The following is an 18,737-nucleotide window of genomic DNA, read 5'->3' as shown; positions in this document are numbered from 1 at the left end:
CTGTGAGACCTTGACTTCCAGTATGCTCAGTCTTTCCTTCACTAGAGATTGATCTTTCCACTGCAGACACACAGCTTATATATTCTGTAGTGTCAGGGCTATGCTACTGTTTTCAGTAAAGGTAGAAGTTGCATATTGGTTTTGGAATATGTGTGCAGCTTTCTGAAATTGTTCACAGCAAATCTAGTGCAGCTTCATTGGAAAGCCTTGTTGTTATGAAAAAATAAGTTATGTTCAGCTTGCTTGTTAGTGTGGATTTTTGTCTAATGAACATCTCTAAGTATAATAAACTGCTTCACGTGGGGATTTTCTTTTTCCTGTGAAGATAGAAGTTCAAGCACCTCCAGGAACACCAGTAGGTTATGTTGTCCAGAACTGGCATCCCTGCTTGCCCAAGTTTACTATTCAGGATGAGAAAAGAATGGATATACTGAAAATTAGTGGCCCATGTGTTGTCTGCAGCTGTTGTGAGGACGTTAATTTTGAGGTATGTAACACTAAAAATTGTATATATCTTCTTTCAAACAGTATTTTGATAGTAGTTTGTTGCTTTTCTTATCACAAATCAGCTGTGCTGTAGTACAGATGAAATAATTAGGCCATAATCTTTTAATGCTATCAATTCAGTTCTCTAGGTATGTAGATCACTCTGGAAAAGCCTGACAAACTTCCAGAAATGACATAGGAAAGACACTTGTCCGTGATCTGATTCCTTGTGATTTCACGCAGATCTCTAAATGGTTTTGATTTATGTGATTATCACATTTTTAAATAGATATTTATCAGATTTTGTTAGCAAAATCTTTTTTAATGTTAATGTGTGATGTTAGTCCCTAATGGAGAAAAAAAAATTATCAGTTGTATCAGTTGTTTATTAAAATGCCTTTCTATAATCACTTATCCAATCATTTGATAATCATTCACTAACCAAGTCATAATTTAGTCCTAAGATACATATTTGAATGATTGAAGAATTACAGCTTTTATTTAAAAAGAACACTGATTAATGCATTAGCATTTTCATACAGATTAACTAATAGTCTACCACTTTGTTTAAAACGATGTTGTAAATCATTGCTGATTTGTATTAATCATAGTCTGATTTTATTTCGGGGGATTACGTTTTCATAGAACTATGAACTCCAGGTGTAACTTTAGGAAACTGCATTGAGGAAGGGCTAACCTCTCTTTTGGAACAAGAGAATATAATTTGCTTCACTTTTCCTTGAGCTGTTCCTGATGTGTGGCAGGATGTACTAATTCACTCTGTTGGCTAAAAGACAGCACTCCCAAGAGAGTGTGCCTGCATGCATGCGTGCATGTTTGCATGCAGTAGTTGACTTACAATACTATTAAAACATTGAATTCTAAGTCAGATTTGGAATTAAGTTGATGTCTGTGTTACTTCACACTGACTTTCTGGTAGTCAGGCTTGTTTTTCAGTGACAGTAGTTGTATTGAGTGACTGCATTAATTTAATAACACAATTAAAACTTTCAAATGGATCTATAATGAAAAGACTGTGGGGATTTATGAATAACTTTTTAAAAATTTTTGTGTTAAAATAGGTGAAGTCTTTGGATGAGGTTTCCAATGTTGGGAGGATTTCTAAGCAGTGGTCTGGGTTTTTGAAAGAAGCATTTACAGATACTGATAACTTTGGAGTCTCATTTCCAATGGACCTTGATGTGAGAATGAAAGCTGTCATGCTTGGTGCTTGCTTCCTTATTGTAAGTCTGTAACTTACTAGTATTTGAATATGAACTGACTTCATCTCAATGTCCAAATTGTGTTGGTAAAGGTTTTGATTCTGGGCTCCTCAAAGTAGTTGAGTCCTTTTTGTGGATTTCTTGTGTGTAAAACTAACCCTGGAGGGAATATTTAGTTTTATAAGCATATTCTAGGCTATGTGATATGCTGACTGTTTGAAGAAGAGCTTTATACACAATCAGATCGACAAACCCTGTAAAGGACAACTTTGCAGGCTCATACGCAGAAGCAAGCATGTTTATGTGGGTGGCAAGACCAGAAAAGTACAGAACAGCACTAGCCAAGAGGCCCAATCAAAGCCAGAACAGCCCACTGATGTGGTGAACTGGACAGATAGGTGCTACGTCCAGCTCCTCCTTCTTGGAAATACACGAAGCACCAAGATGAATAGGATTAAAGGCTCTCAAAGGAGTTGTTTCTATGAGTAGAGGGACTCCTGGTGGGGGATGAAGTACATCTAACTTATACTGTACCCTTCAGCACTCTGACTCTGCCTTGCTTGTGTTTCCATTTACCTGTGCAATTCAGCATCAGGTAATGCTTCAAAATACACTTTTTTTCATGTTGGTTGGGCTTCAGAAAGGGAGGAAAGGGACTTATGCAGCATCTGAGTTTGGAAAGTTCTCACCTGTTTTTACAGCCCTGCATATGGACCAGGTTTTCTTTAGCCATGTGTGTTCAGATGCAAGGATATAGGTGAAGAGTAGGGAGTATGAAGAAGCAAGGACTTAAGGCACAGAATATGGGGCTCTTGTATGTAAAGTAAAGATAATGACCATTAGAAAAGACTGAAGTTTGAAATAAAATTGAAGGGACTGAGTCAGGCTGAAGGAAGTCCGGATAGAAATCCTAAGGAAGCAAAAGAAGCATGCCTTCTGCTAATGATAAAGTTTAACTTCTCAGGCTTCCACCTCCTATTTCTTTTTTTGTGTATCCCTTGTTGTCTCTACAAGAGACTCAGGGATTAGGTTGGAGAGAGGTACTCCCAGCTGCTTCTCATCATTTAACATTTCTGGGGGGGAATTGTTTTGAATACGTAGCAAAACAACCACAAATCAAGAACTAGAATTTTAAGAGGATTGAGTTTGTTTGCTTTTTGTTTTCTTCCTAGGACTTCATGTTTTTTGAGGGTATTGGTGACAGTCATCAGCGAACGGGAGTGTGGCAGTGAAATCTAGAACTTTGTATTTAGAAGGAAGAAAATAACCACCCTGCTTCCCAGTGGATTACAGAGCTCCAGTGAGAATGTGAAAAGTGTACTTCTTACACTTATAATTACATTTCTATAAACTAAAAGCTTTATTGTCTAGCTTCTGGTTTTGTAATCTAATGAAATTGTTGTATTCAAATAAGCACCTTTTGTCTGTACAGATGAATACTGCTATGTGTAGAAATATATATATCACCCTTTTTTCCAAGAAATTTGGAATTGTTATATTAAAAATTCTTAAAGGTCTATTTCTTTGTTCAATAATAATATAAGCAGTCAGCCTAATAAAGAGGTTCTGATCATTTCCTATGTATCCTTCTGTGATAGTTTGCCTTGGTGTTAATATTCTGTTGTTTCCAACTTACCAAGTATATAGTTCAAAACTAAGTAATCAAAACAAACGGAACTGTCACTGTAAAAATTAATCTAGTGATGAGTTTGTTGTTATAAGATTAGGAAACTGTTATACTAAATGAATCATAAGTTTCAAAAGAACCAAAGTTTTGATTTTTCACCAACAGAAGTTAGAGGAGACTTGAAAAGGAGCAACCACAGGCATTTGTGTTTCCAGCCCTCTAGTACTTGCTGAAAAACATCTTGTGTCATCAATTTTTTATCAGAGGAGCAATTTAAGAGTGAATGCAAATATAGGCAAGGTGTTAGGAACCATGGGCTAATGGGACATAACCAGGAGCATATATTCATTCCTCCAGGTAACTCAAAATCTTGTGTTTGAGTATGTACTGTGCTTAGATGTTCAGTGTAAGGCCTGACAGCCCCCTCAGTCCAACCTGCATGCAAAATTAGACAAAAATAATCACATCTCACAATCCAGCTATATAGGGAAATATATTTATTGTAAGAAAAAAGGTCTAGGGGAGCTTTCCATCAGGTGGGTAACTGGATTGTTCTGATGCTGGTTCCGCGGCTCTTAAACTTTTGCCTTGCAAAATGCTTCACAGTAGTCTTCTGTGAGGCTGAAAATAGTACATGAGAAGTCAGAGCTAACAAGGGATAACTCTTTGGTTCACTGAACAGTATGTTACCACTGTCGTGATCTTTTACTGTTTCCTAATGATGTTTAATTGCAGAATGCTTATTCCTTTATTTTTTCTTTCAAGAACTCCAGAGACAGGTGTGTTCGCTTGTGTGTTTAGCACAGTCATTTCCAGAAATGCAAAATTTAGATCATTCTTTAAGCAGTCTGTCTTTGTTTTGAAAAACCCACAATAGCATCCATATTTAATAAATAAACAGGCTCTAGAAATTCCCACTTTCATCCATCAGAGTATAAGCAATACAATGATTTATACCCTATCCTTAAATCCAGGCTTTTGAAAACATGAGAAGTTTTTTAGCATGCTGTGTGTTATTCAATTCCATCTAGGTTACAGAAAACTGTTACATAAAACCTTTACAAAGTGAGATTTGCAGATGGATTTCTCTAGTTGTGTTAACGACCTTTCCATCTGTATCATCCCCGTAAGTTTTTAATCTCCAGCTGTACAGCAGTTGCAGTCACTTAATGAAACCCTAGGGTCTATATGTCAGAGAGAAGCATAATTTATATTACGTTTCTCAGTAAAATAATGCTTAGATAATTCTGGTTTCTCAGAAAACAAAATTATAAGAAAGAGGGGAAAAAAAATAATTACCCCATCCAAAGTCTTAAAGCGAAATTGGGGTTTTGCTACTTGATGGAAGATAATTTTGCAAACTGGAGAAGAGGAAGGCCACTGTTTAAAAGTATAGTATGTTATGGCTTGTCTTCTAAAAGTGTTTGAACACAGACAAGTTTTATAAAGATCCTTTTGTAGACCCAAAGCCAGTCTATACATGCCTTAAATAACTTGCCTTGCTTTTACTAGCAAGAATAACTTTCCTCAACGCTGAAAAACTGAGAACAGGAGCAAGGACTGAACAATAAAAGTTATTTAGGAAAGAGGAAAGCAGCTGGTTTTCCTGAGTTTGTCCTTTCTGGAGAAATTTAGCTCATTTACTGTAGTGTGGGTATAGCTTACTGGGAATGCTGGGGTTGATAAAGAAAATCTTTGTTCAAAGGAATGTATTATAAAATTTCATGGCATCAATGTTTGACTAGTAATGGGCGTTGTGTGAATAAGAATGCTAGTACTTTGTGACAGAAATACAAATAAATTGATAAATGTGAAAGGTGATGGGAAGATGCAGAGGAAGTTGTGGTGTTGGAGGGACTCACAGGTAAGGGAACAGAGACCAGCTGCACAGAGGAAAAACTAGACTATAAGATGAAGACACTTCAGTCGAAAAGCAATCATGTAATGAGACCTGATGTTGGAAAAGTGAGACAAGAGGTAAGAAAGATTAAAAAAACAAATAAAAAAACAACAAACCAAACAAAATAAAATCTGCTGCTCTTCTGGGGTGGAGCAATGAGCCTAGCCTGCATAGAGAGCTGTTGTCTTATATCAGAGTTATATAAGCTCTCTATACATGCTTTAATGACACGTGCTTATATATGCTCTACCTATGTACTGGGTTGTATCACTCTATGATTTGAATGTGTTGTTTCATGTTATGCCTTTTTTACAGTCCCCCTCCAAAACTGAACAACAGATTAGAACTTAGCCCTAAACCTGAAAAAGTTGCTTGTGAAACTTCATACCACTTGTCTGTCTTCTGTTGATTGGATGGTCAACTTAATTTTGTTGCATTGTAGAGAAGTTATGAACAAATAGACTGAGCACCTGAAGCTTCTTTTGGGTCAGTTGGTATAATGTATTCTGGAAAGGTGTGTTATGTCTTTTCTCTCCTTACGCTCTACTTTTTCTCATCCTCTCTTTTCTTCTGTTGTTTACTGACAGCAATATTGCAGTAACACAAAGCAAAACTGCCTCTAGGAGCCTCCTACCTCCCTAGAGCACACAAATGCTAGAGATCTTTGGGCCACTGGATCATCTCTGTGCATCTGGTTCTGAATAGAAGGTGAGAAAAAGAAGGGAAAAAATGCCAAAACTCCACCTCCCTGTAAAACATAAAATATGAGGCATCTTGATACTTACTTATTTTTCTCTGGACCTTTCACATCCCTGTTTCGGAGATCATTTTGAAGAATCCTGTGTATCATCTGCAAGTTAACAAAGACAGAGATTTTGTCCTGGAGAAACATCACCTCTGTTCTACAGTGGCATTCAACATGCTGCTTGGGGTAGGTTTGTTTCCACTTTTTTCCTGCTAGCACTGATAAAAGCAGGCCCATGTGCAGTAGGTGGCAGTGCCGGCGTGAAAATGGCAGCTGCAAGCTGAAAGCACTGTGAGCTTCCCTCTGGTTTTCTCTGTGGAAGAATTGCAGATTACACTATCTCTGAAATATGTATTCCCTGCATGTGTGTGGAAAGCTAGATATTTCCCACCAAAGCTTCAAAATATTTAGCTGCAAATGCAGTGATGTGCCACTAGGCAAATAAAAAAATGCACATGAAAGTGTGTGAGAACACACTGCCAAATACTGTAATACTGTGTAATGCCCTTGAAGTTGCATTAGGCATAGTGCATGCAAGAATTTGGATCCAGGCTGTGATTTCTCATGTAGTTCACAGCTTCACAAAAAAGTTATGAATGTATCACAGCAGTGTGCATCGAAGGGGTCAGGCTGGTTTTGTTGCTGGTATAAAGGCACTGTCTTACCTTTGAGGTGAGTTTGGGCCTTAGACGCAAGAGGATATGGCCATGACATGGACTGAACAGCCTCAGGGCCATACTTGCTTGGGGAAGTGGACAAGAGAGAAGCAAGTCAGCCCAGGGCTTCCCCTGAGGCTCTAGTTGTCATTTTCTTTTTCATTTATTTATTGATATTTAAACTTGCTGCTTGTGCCTCTGCTGGTTTAACCTTTAGCTGACCTAGTTATTGAACCAGAGCAGCTGGAAGCAGTCAAGGAAGTCAGTATTTCTCCGTGGATTGCTGTTTATTGAGGAGCAAACAGGCCCTGCTGAAGTGAACAGCATGCAGAGGCAGCCCATGCTGGATGGGAGGTAATGGCCAGAAGCAGCTATGCTGTGGGGCTATGCCAGCTTACAGCATTGTGCTGTGTGTTCCCCAGATGCCAGACCAATGGGGTACAAACACAGCTGATTCCCTAGTTGCATCTTCCTGCTCTAAAATACAGTCCCTCTTGTGCGACTGTTAAGTTCCATCTGAATGCTGGCACTTTGGCATTAGCACACCCTCTCAGAATATCTGGACTTGCATGAATGTGGCTTTGTGACCATCTGCTTTGACAGGATGAGAGGGGATGGCCTCAAGTTGCTCCAGGAGAGGTTCAGCTTGATTATTAGGAAAAACTTCTCCAAAATAGTGGTGAGGCACTGGAACAGGCTCCCCAAGGAAGATATGGAGTCACTGTTCACAGAAGTGTCCAGAGTGTAGATGTGGCTCTGGGGGTCATGGTCTGGGGGGCAGTGTTGATGGCAGGGGGATGGTTGGACTAGATGATCTTAAAGATCTTTTCTAACCTATATGATTCTATGAATCTATGCTTTCTGTTTCACCGGAGCCCATCATGTAACTGAGCTGTTGTGTGCACTATTGAGCTCAGTTCCACATCCTTTACATTTCGTTAGTGACTTTTCCCAGTTACTTGATCATATTGAGTGCTGTCTCCTGTTTTTGCTGTGGCTTTCCAGTCCCACGGTATGAGAGAGTGCAATGCCTGGCCTAGGGATCTTGGGCAAAATGAATCCTAATTATACAGGTGCTGTGTATGTGTGCCAGAAACCTGGACCTTAGCAGCTAAATCATGTTGTCTTTCATTCATACAGGGAGTCCTGCTTTTTAACTGATTCACAACAGTAACTTCAGTACTTTTTTTACTTTTTAAAATCCCTGGCTGTACAATGGAGCAAAGGCTTTATTGTTTCATCAAAATTCTCATTTTTCAGGAGGCAGAATGTGTGGATCCTGGAAAATGTAGGCCATTCAGTGGACTGAGGCTAAGCTTGCTGGTGTTCTGTGTCTGCATTCTGCTTGTTGCCAGACTGGGTAGAAAAGAAATACAAGCAAAGTTGTTCAACACAGACAAGGGCTCACTGTGCCCTGTCCTCTTCTTCCACTGAACAAACTTTGGAAAGGCCATGAGAGGTGGTGAGCTAACATTAAAATGCAGCAAGCAATAAAGCCAGCCATTGAAATGAACAAGAACTTACCTGTGTTTTGCAGCACGCATTTTCCTATGGGGGAAAAAAAGAAAGCAAAAAAGAAAAGAGCAAATAGTTAATATTTCCTTGGTAGAGAACAGAGTAAGAGACAGGAAAGTAAAATTTCTGCTGAATAAATCACCTGACTTTATGTTTGCTGTCTGTGCTTAATTTATGGTATTAAGCTGCAGAAGCAGTTATGCAAAAGTATGCGTTAGTTTTACAAAAAATAAATAATGAAATGCATTGGTGGTTTTGTATGCTTTACAGGAGCTACTACCATGCAGTACTGAAGTAAAATGTGAACCAATCACCGCTTCTTAAGCTGCAAATATGACATTTTTACAGCAAATAGTTTTTTTCCTGGGGGGTTAGTACTTCAGTAATTATGTAGTGAAATTCAGCAAACACTTTCACCATCAGATAAACAGAATTCTGAAACAGAAATAAGTATTATTCAAGATTTTGTCTTTTTGAAGAGGTAATGAGATATAAACATCAATGAAGCATGCTTGACCTCAAAATCCTACTGAGCTCAGCAAAGTCAAAGGCAATTAACTGCCCAGGCCAGAGGACATCTAGTCTCAGCTAGATGTCACACTGATATTTATACCCAGGCATGGAGTTGGGAATTTTTAGTTAATTTAAGATTAGAATCTGACCATCTGAAAATTCAATATACCTGCTGTCAATGGAAAAGAAACAAGAGAATGAAGCTATAAGCAACAGAGCTTAGAACTGCATGTTAATCAAGCTGCAGTCTGGGACAGTTAAGAGAGCAGGATGAGTGCTTTCCTTGGAGACATGTTTTGGTACGGTTTGATTACAGGTATGTGGAAAATTGTTGCAATTCCTGAAACTTCATCCTTTCCTTGAGACAATTACATTTCTCTTTACCTGAGCTACCCATCTGACATTCGTACCAATTTCTCTTCAGCCAGGAGGAAGAATGTGGCATATCCATCCTGGTCAGGCTATGGCAACTGATGCTGTGTGTCCTTTTTGCTGCTGAGGTAAGACCATACTGATAAGGTATTTGCAGATGCCTTCCTACAAATTTCCACAAAATACCACTAATAACTGGAGACTGCTAACAGGCTGTCAGCATGGCATCAACACTTTAGTCTGCTATGGACTAAAATGTGTTAACATAACTCATGTTCTTGGCTATGATGCAAAAGTATGTAAGAGGAATGTAGTAAGTGTGACATTCAGGTCAAAATAGGTGATCAAATATCTCTTCTTGCACCAAAATATAGGAACTATGTTTCCCCCCCCAAGCAAAATAAATAAATAAAAGCAAGCAAATAGAATTATGAAGGTGTCACGTTCCTTTTAACCCCACATCTTAGGTTTTTAATATTTCCGTGTGTCAGGGAATTCTCTAACTACACTTGAATTAATGATTTCAGCAGATGTAATTAAGACAGTGGCCTCTTTCTTGGAGATCCCTGTGCCTGTAGAGTACTAAGCTGAGTTACATTAGTCTTTTGCTAATAACTGAGCATTTGGTCTACTAAGTCTATGTATTCCTTGATAAGATTTAGTGCAAGATTGAAAATTTGTTCCATACATTTGAAATCTGTAGAAGACATTAAAGGAATCAGCCATGTAAAAGCAGTATTTACATTCTCTGTTACACCAAGAAGGCACAGGGCTCTCCATAGCATAGCTGCGAGGGGCAGACTTGGAGCACCTGGAGAGGACAAAGGAGATGTGCAGCATGGTTGTAGTCCTGTTGAACAGTGATGAATGCTGACTCCCAGTGACCTGTCTTCCACAACCATCTCAGGCAGAACATATGTGGAGGAGCGAACCCTTGCTGGTACCTGTTTTCTGAATCTCTGCTGAGTGCCAAGTATTTTTCAGTGAGTTAGGAGGAGACCATATCGCAGAGTTGCTGCGTCCTTGCTGTCAACCACTTATCATCTAAATTAGGTGTTTTTACATGTTTCCTCATTGAAATATCAAAGCCTTTCTCTGCCCAGTCATGCCTTGGTTATGGAACCCCGAACTGATGGGAATCACAGACTGAAGTCTGTGTAGAGTTTGAAGTGGATGGACAAACTCAGAATCAATCCTCTTGCGTGATGACAGACTGATAGATAATGACTGTTCTCTTCTACAATGCAAAGAAGCAGAAAGGAAAGGAATGACCTAATTTAGTCATAGAGATGTATGGTGTGACAGGAGAGTTTTCCTAAAAATGCACATAAAACATCAATTCATCTTTCCTGTAAGTGCTTGGGCAATAGCTAACTTCTGTGACTCACTTCAGAGAAATTTCATGGGAAAAGGTTAGCTTTCTCTGGGATGAAAAGAAAGAGTAAATGATATAAATGGTGATTGTAAAGCAAATCCTGGCCTAATATTCCCTGCTTGCACTGGATCAAAAGCAATCAGAGCCACTAAAAATTCAAAAGCTTTAGTAAATTCGCTGTCGAAGAGCTCTGCCTTGGAGGTCAGCCTGGGAGTGATGATTCCTTTTAAAGGAGAGAGGTTGCTGGCTGAAAATCATGGACATTTAACCAGTAGTTTTTTCCTCACTCCAATCAGACTAAAATGTGGAGTAATCTAAAGTGGGGTTGTGGCCAAAACATCTTCCCCAGTTGCCTGAAGGGAGGAACAGCCAGAGTGGAAAAAGTGTGTGGATAGTCTACGTGCAGTTGTGTTCAAATGTACAGGGCTTGTTTATGGAAGCTTATATTCAGCTGCACCATCAGATGTCTCAATTATAGTCCTAGAGCATAGGGGGAACAAAACATTAGAATTATGTTGGAGAGCTGTCTGATTCGCTGCATGCCTCCCCTCCTCCCCTTACCCATCCCCTTTCTTGCAAAAAAAAAAAAAAAAAATCTTTACTTTCTTTTCCAGCAGCACAAACATTGCAAAATTTTCCATCTAAATACTAGAATGGAGAAACATTTGTAATAACTCAGCAGAGCAAAAGCATTTTGACATGCAGCAAGCTGGGCTGCTAATGAACGACAGAAGGAAGATATGAAGTGCAGGATGAAATGGCCTGCTCTTATTGAAACAATGGGAATCTTCATCCTCTGACCCTAATTTGGAAAAACATACACAAGATACTAAGAAGTGAAAGAGGCTGCAGTTGAGATTTTGCCCAAAGGCTAAAGCCTAGGTTTAGTGGTAAATGATTTTTCTTGGGTTTCTGTGATTTAGAGGGGATTTTCTTCTGCCTTTATCTTTGCCTTTGTTTTCCTTCGGAAATTTCATCATAATGTTCTCTCTGGCTTTAGTAGCTGCTTCAAGCGTGGAACAATTTTAAGATTATATTTTGGTCTATGAGCAAGTGATTTCTACTCTTTGACTTGGAGAGCCAGAGTGGTTCTCTAGGGGGGAGTGAACCTTCAAACTGAGTAACGTGAACGGCCTGTGGTAATACTAATGCTTCACAATGTTTTTATACAGTGATTAGAGAAGCCCTCATGCCTCAGTAAACATTTAGCAATATATATATCATAATTCAGATGGTTAGTCTCCTGCTAGCCTCGGAGTGCTTTTGCATTCTACCACTTCAGTGCTGTGTAGTGTGTCTAATGCTCCTCCCATGACGAGCACTATCAAACTGACAAAACTGATGGCAATAATGAAATTAATAACCTACAGAGAAGCCTTAATGTTCCTGTCTGAAGGAAGGAGTTCACTTAGCACTTTTCATTGTCTTGAAAAGCTTCCCAAGAGTCTAATAGAATCAATGTGCAATTTAGAAGGGTGGGATTAAAACACTTTGCCTTCAGCTGACAAACTAGAAACATTGGTAGTAGTTCCTATTTTCTTGCGTGCACTACAGTTTCAAAATGACTTTCAAGGACGCTATTTTGAGAAGCGGAAACCATTTCTTTTATGTTATCTGGCAGCCTGAAATCCTTCAGATGGCACTGACCTTGGAGGCCAGATCCAACAACTCCATCGAGCTGTGTTCCATTTAGGTACACACACTCCATCTGGCAAGAAGAAAACTCCGGCCAGAGGGATATGATTAAGTGATATATAGTCTTGGGACCTGTTTCTTGAATCTCATGAACTAGCAACTTGAAAAGGATCTTGAAAAGAGATGAAGGCCACATGACTGGAAATGTATTCGTTTTTGAATGCGTTTACCAAAGACCTGGAAATGAATGCTGCTTCTGAGCACCAGTCCAGGTTGGAGCAGGCTGGCAGACCTAGAGACATTGAATCTTCTCCATACAGAGCTGGCAGAGCAAAAGGTAATGCATGACAAAAGGGAACTGAGCAAACGACAGTCACGTGTCTCTGTCCTGAAATGCAGAGAATATGTACTGACCCTCGGAGCTTCTGAAAGAGGCATTTATCTTGAGACTAGGCTAATGCAGTGCTAGCACAGCTCTTGTTACACAGGATTTTCGCAAGAAAATAGAGGTTTGATAAAAAATGTGAAAAGGAAACATCTTGAAACTGAGAATACATGAAACGTGATGTGAAAAAGTTTTCTGCAAGTGGTGTTCATCTTTATAATTTGCATCAAGTCTATCTGGATGGAAGCAACTTAGTAATTAATACAATTTTTTGCATAGTCTTTCCAAGCAGTGTAGCCAGAACTGTATAACCCTCTTATTTTATTTTATTTTTTCAACTTCCTTGGTTCAGGTGTACAAATCCCACTTTGGGAACACAAATAGAAGAATTAAGATCAATATCCCCCGCCGTCTGTGGGGAGCACTGCAGCTGAGCCATCCTGAGTTTTGTTGCCATTATTCCAGAAGTGTTCTAGAAGGAGATGTAAGCACAGCATGAGAGTCACATTAGTAAGACTTTCCTGCAAGTAAGGGTTTTCTGGAAGTGATAATTTGCTATGTAGCCACCCGCCAGTCAGATATAGAGCCTATAAGGTTTTCCTTACTTCTTTTTGACTGTCAGGCTACACTTTAACAAAGTGTATACATCTCAAAGGCAAGACTATCCATATGAATACACAAGGGTAATTGTATCTATCCCTTCTTTATGGGATGCTTTTACAGCCAACTTTGCTTCCTCCTTTAGGTACCCTGGGACACTTTACTGTGAAGATGATTTTGGCTGCAGCTTTCTGAACTGTACATATCCTCTTGATGGCCAGAGGAAGAAGAAACAGCAGAAAGACAGTGACAGAGCTTGTCAACATGTAATTCTTAGGCTATGTCTGACTTTGGCCACATTCTTAATCCTGCTTGTGATTTTATGAACAGCCATTTACCACCAGAGTGCTGCTTGGGCTACTTATGATTCCTGCTGGTGATTTTGATGTTCTTCTGCTCTGGAAGAAGTTGCTGTTTAGTTTTCTTTGAATAGGAAGGAATTTCATTCCATCACATTCCCTAATGCAAATTCAATCTGTATGTTGTCTTGTACAGTGCAGACCTGGGATTATCTGGGAGGGAAGCAGCCGGGTCACCTCTGGAAATACCCTCCTGCAGCCCAGACTAAAGGAGCAGAATGTACTGCCAATGTCAGGTTTAGCCATCCTGACAAATAATCAGAATTATCATCTTTCTGAGCAACCAAATGAAAGTGAAACAAACTGCAGGCTTTCTGCTATTTCAAAGATACAAAGCAGCTATTATTCTGGCACCCACTGAATGATATGCTAAAATATAATTAAAATTATAAAAGTTTTGAAAAGAGCCCTCTTGAGGCTCCATTGGAATTTCTCCATTTATCCCAGTCATTCCCTGGACAGGAGATAGGTGAGCACTGAACTACACATTGCTTGCCTTGAATGCAGAGTTGATTGCGTCAACCAGAACCATACTTCTCACAGTGTGCATCCCAACCAAGCTGCCAGTCCTAAAGAAGGAATCTGTGCTTTTGCTGCTGGCCAAACAAGTACAACTGAAAAGCAGTATGAATTCAGCAGGGCTGAATACATCTCATGTTCACAGTACACCACCAGGAACCTAACACTTCTGCATTATTTCAGCCATTCCTGTCCATTTTACTGTTAAAGGCTTGAATCTGTGCCTATCCCAGGCTTGCCCTGAAGAAGAGCTCAGTGCTTATGTGCACTAGTATTGGTGCAACCCCTACTTTGCAGAAAAGTTTTTTTTACTTCTGATCTGAACACACTGTCTCTTTGAAACGGCTTTTACCAAATAAAACTACGCGCATATGCAATAAAAGATGGAGAAGAGGATGAGACAAAAAAAAAAACAAAAAAAACCAACAACAACAACAACAAAAAACCCAAACCCACAAAGGTAGAGTTTAGCTCCTAAATGTTTCTAAGCAGAAAAGCACATTCTCCTACTGCTGCAGTCATGAAACTTTCTTGCTTGCTTTCCTATGTCAGAGACCTCAGCTTTCCTGATGACAGTATTTAACCATTCACGTAAAGATAGATAGTATTTTTATTTTCCACAGTGTGTTTTTATTGGCTGCCATCTCTTTTGCCCTGCAAAAGGTTTTCTTGTCAAGAGGCAAAATTTACAGAGACATAAGGTATTTAGAACAACCAGAGAGGCACTAAAATAAGTAAGATCTGTGGTGCTCAGCTTTTCCTCACCTTTCCTGTGGTCAGCCTGTCACACACAAAGCCTGCTGAAGGCTGGAAAGTTGAAGGCTTTCTGTAAAGGCACTCTAGCAGAGCGAAATCATCGCCAGCCCATCTCCTGTCTTACTCAAATCCAGCACTGCAGAAATTCTGCCAGGAGTTGTTCTGGGGCTATCTGAGATTCCTCATTTAGGTCACACAAGAAGTAGGAAATAAGACTAAATTGATGCTAATTTTGTTTAAATCTACTTTAATTACTTATTTAAATTACTCAGAAAGACCTACCTGTCAAAACTAAGTTTTGTCAGACAGCAGTTTCTATTTACCTTAACGAAGTCAGCTGGAGAGAATGAGATCACTGTGGACAGACAGAACAGCCATAAAACTTGCAGAGAGCAGGATCAGGAAAAGAAAATCAGACCAAAAGCCATTCCGGTAACAGAATATGAAATCTGATGTCTACCCTTAGGGGAATACTTGTGGGACAAGCTTCCCTGCTCCAGTGGTTTTCCCAAATTGCCACTCTAGGAGACTCAACCCAGCTCCTGAAATCTCTAAAGAAAAGTAAGCTTCAGGGTAACTCTTGGAAAACACATACTGACCTGCCCTCCTCTGTTGGCTGAACACATGGGATGCTCTTCAGTCTGCTTAATACCACAGACTTACTTCAGAGGAACATTTTTTACATTACGATGGTTTGTTGACAGAGGCACAAATGCTCACATAGATTCCCAGTTTCAGACAATTTCATAAGTGCATTTTTCCACCAGTTCCTATTCATCCCACAGTAAACGTTTAAAACTTATTTTCTTTAAGCCCATTTTCTTGAATGTCAGTTCCTTTTCCATTATATTCTTTTCTGCATCCCTAAACTTTAACAAATGCAAGTCTTTAAATTACTCATCATGATTAACTGTCCATTTCAACACCATTCATTTGAAGTCCTGCAAAGCTTTTTACAGTTTATGGGGTGATGGGACTGAAGTTTTTACAAGATCAACCCTGGTCAGCGGGGTTTACAAGATGCACTCGGCGGGGCTTAATTTACAGCTTTTTGTGTCTGCAAAAATCATGTACAAATTAACACAACAAAAGGAAAAACTGGGGATCAGACCTGGCCTTAGGCCAGATGCCGAAGACCTCCCTCAGTGCAGAAGGTCTGGCTTAAGGCCCAGCCAGCCGGATATTTTTCTCTTATGGTGCACACTGACTTCAGTAGTGCAGGATTGGACCTTGAGGCTGGAGCAAGCATGTCATAAATACCGTAGGATGGACCGCAGACAAAAATTGTAGCACGGATTTTCATGGGCACTCATGTCTTGCTGCTCAGTCTCAGTGAAGGAATGTAACTCTCCTTGTAATTTCAAAGCCACTCGTTGGATCTTTTGAGTAATTATGGGTCAACAGCTGATTATACCCTGGAAATGTTTGCTAGCACTATTAATCTTTTGCTCATTTGGGCTGTTTATGGATATAATTATAAATGAGTGAAAGCAACAAAGTAATTTCTGATTGGATGGCTCGGTAGAGACATGAATATAGCCTGGGTGATTCACACCGTGCTCAGCAGTGCAAGGTGCTGGACGTCCCCTGAAATGAGCGGCTTTGAGCAGTGCTGGGCCTCTCGGCCACCAAGTAAATCGCGCCCATAATAACAAGACTGGGGTGGTAGCTCAGTTCTTATTGGACCTGAAGATAAATTAAAGGGAGACAACCAAAGAGAAACTATTTTCAGACAGCTAGAGTAGAATTTCAGTGACATTTAGCCTGATTCTTTGAAAATAAAATGGCTGTGGAATATTTCTTATTAAGGTTGAACTGCTTAAGAGGCCCTTGTTAAAGAATCACACACACATGCTGGGTCAGGTGATGTGATGTGTGTTTAAATGCTGTGTTATTGCCAGATGGGCCTTTAAGCTCATATTGATGTATTTGTTTAAAAAACAAACAAACAACACCACCCATACATTTCTGTTTATTTCATTCTAGCTTAGCCTGCAGAATGTGATTTGCTGTAACTGAAAAGAGATTTTTCAAATTTTACTTTGGATTATTATTATTACTTCACTATTGTTCCATAATGAATCCCTGTTATTTTCAGATGCTACCCCTAATTCATGTAAAATACGGATGTGATCATTCAAAATTTGATCATTCAAAAAGGTTGACCATTCAGAAAGTTTTATTTGGGAAAATATGGATGAATCACTAATTGTAGGGTGAATACCCTGAAAGAATAGTACCCACACAAATTAATGGAGGTAGACAGTATATTTTTGTATGGCTTACCCAGATGGTATAAAGACAATGGTAAATTAGGAAAGAAAAGGCTCACCTGGAGGGGTCAGCCCTTAAAGGGGGTCTGGGAGAGGTAGGGCCTCTAGTCACACAGGAACATTGCCTTCACCTGTGCTTCTGCAGCTGACTCAGTGCTCACCTCAGGTGATCAATTAGTGGTTCAGGCAGTGATTCAGCAGTTCCCATACACTAATCCAAACTCAAAGAAAAACATTCAGTTTGCTGAGTGTTTATGACATGAAGCTAGTAACACCTTACTTGCATCACGTTTCTTTTTTATTCTCAGAGTTTTTCTGCCAGTGAAGGAATTGCTGACAATTCCTTCTGTCCCATGTTTTTCCCCAGACTAATCTTGTAATTTTTTCCTTCTTTTTATTTTATTACTGTCTAATGAACAGTAATGTTGTAATATTAGGGAAGGGAGCTCAATACTGCCTCATTTCAGCATCTATACAGAAGGTATGCTAGTGGGGCTCCTGAATGTAGAAGGTTTGGACTCTTAGGCGTGCAGAGTGAGATGAGTTCAAGGACAGGCAAAACCCAGCAGGATCACATTCTGTGGTTTTCTGTTTCTCTTCAAGTATAATAAAGAGTAGCTGGAAGATATGAAAGATCTCTTAGAAGATGTAAGTAATCTCTGGTCTGCCTGGCTTGTTTTACTTATTAGGTTTTACAGCTTGTCTGCAAAAAACATTGTGGAAGATGAACCACGCCTGAGCACAGGAGGGCGGAAGGACTGCTTTGGAGAGAATGGCCTTGCAGTCACTTCTTCAGGGAGAGACAACGTTTCTGCCTGAAATACTGGAAATGCAGAAAGCTCATCTTTCTTCTTGGCTCAGTTTGCAGCCCATGATAACTTTATTCATTTCATGCGATGGATGTAGCAAACAAAGGGTGAGTATTAAGAGAGAGCTGCTGTTCCTTTGTAAATACTGTAAAGGCTTTGCCACCTCCATCACTGATTTCCCATGCCTTTCACCCTTCCTCCTCATTAACTGCAGTACCCAGATGACTGCTGATCAAACACATCTGAAGCAACATAGCTCTGATGACTGCTGATTTACATGGGTCAAGTTAGTTCCTTCCTTCTTTGCTGCAGTTTCATCTTTATAAAGTATGACTACGGTTTTTATAGTTCAGGAGGCAGCTTCCTGTGATGGAGCCTACTTCCATCTGGCTGCAATGATGGGCTTGCAATGCAGTGAACTATGTCTGTTTCCATTCCACGTTGCAACAGTTATCCATATGTTGAAATATAACATTGTTGGTGGTTTAGGCAAGATGGAAGTTGCCAGCCCTGTCTGTGATGATTTCACCCAGTTAGGAAACAGATGGGAAAAGAAGATGGGGATAGAAAGGAATATCTGGACATCTGAGGAAAAAGGAACTGAAGGAATGGGGATTCCTAAAACTCAGGGAGCTGTTGTCTCCTGCAGAGGTCTCCAAGATTTTTGCCCAAATATCTGCCAGCTGAATCCTAGATGCTATTGCTGATCCTTTGAAAATGCACTGCATAGACAAAAAAGAAAGAAAGAAAAAAAAGTAGTTTGGCAACTAGCTGTGAGTTTACAGAAAATCGCTTTTCATGGTAACTTTCTGAAGAGAGCACTGCTTGCGGTTGCTCGCTCCCTTTTCTGGTTTTGCTTACTGTTGCTGGAGTTTTAGGACAAGAAAATCCTTCAGGCTCCCATGCTCAGAGCCACACGACTAACAGGAATAAACTCTCTCCCCTCCTCAATGTCTGCTTAACCAAATCTATTCATTTCCCATGGAGAA

The 18,737-nt window shown here is 39.8% G+C and overlaps 1 protein-coding gene across 2 annotated transcripts in view; it reads left to right on the top strand.

The window, feature by feature from the left end:
• Nucleotides 1-3,284, top strand: part of PLSCR1 (phospholipid scramblase 1) — a 431,180-nt gene extending 427,896 nt beyond the window's left edge. For both annotated transcript variants that reach the window (XM_065748331.1, XM_065748330.1), the window contains exons 7-9: nucleotides 326-487; nucleotides 1,569-1,730; nucleotides 2,882-3,284. In XM_065748331.1, coding sequence (XP_065604403.1) covers nucleotides 326-487; nucleotides 1,569-1,730; nucleotides 2,882-2,941 — 384 coding nt within the window. In that variant the 3' untranslated portion in view covers nucleotides 2,942-3,284. The remainder of the gene's footprint in view (nucleotides 1-325; nucleotides 488-1,568; nucleotides 1,731-2,881) is intronic.
• The last annotated feature ends 15,453 nt before the right edge of the window (nucleotides 3,285-18,737 follow it).

This window comes from Cyrtonyx montezumae, unplaced genomic scaffold (genome assembly GCF_038088225.1).
Source record: "Cyrtonyx montezumae isolate F1298 unplaced genomic scaffold, pur_monq_1.0 scaffold_5, whole genome shotgun sequence".
NCBI lineage: Eukaryota > Metazoa > Chordata > Aves > Galliformes > Odontophoridae > Cyrtonyx > Cyrtonyx montezumae.
The sequence above is the reverse complement of the archived record's forward strand: the minus strand, read 5'-3'. Positions and strand labels throughout refer to the sequence as shown.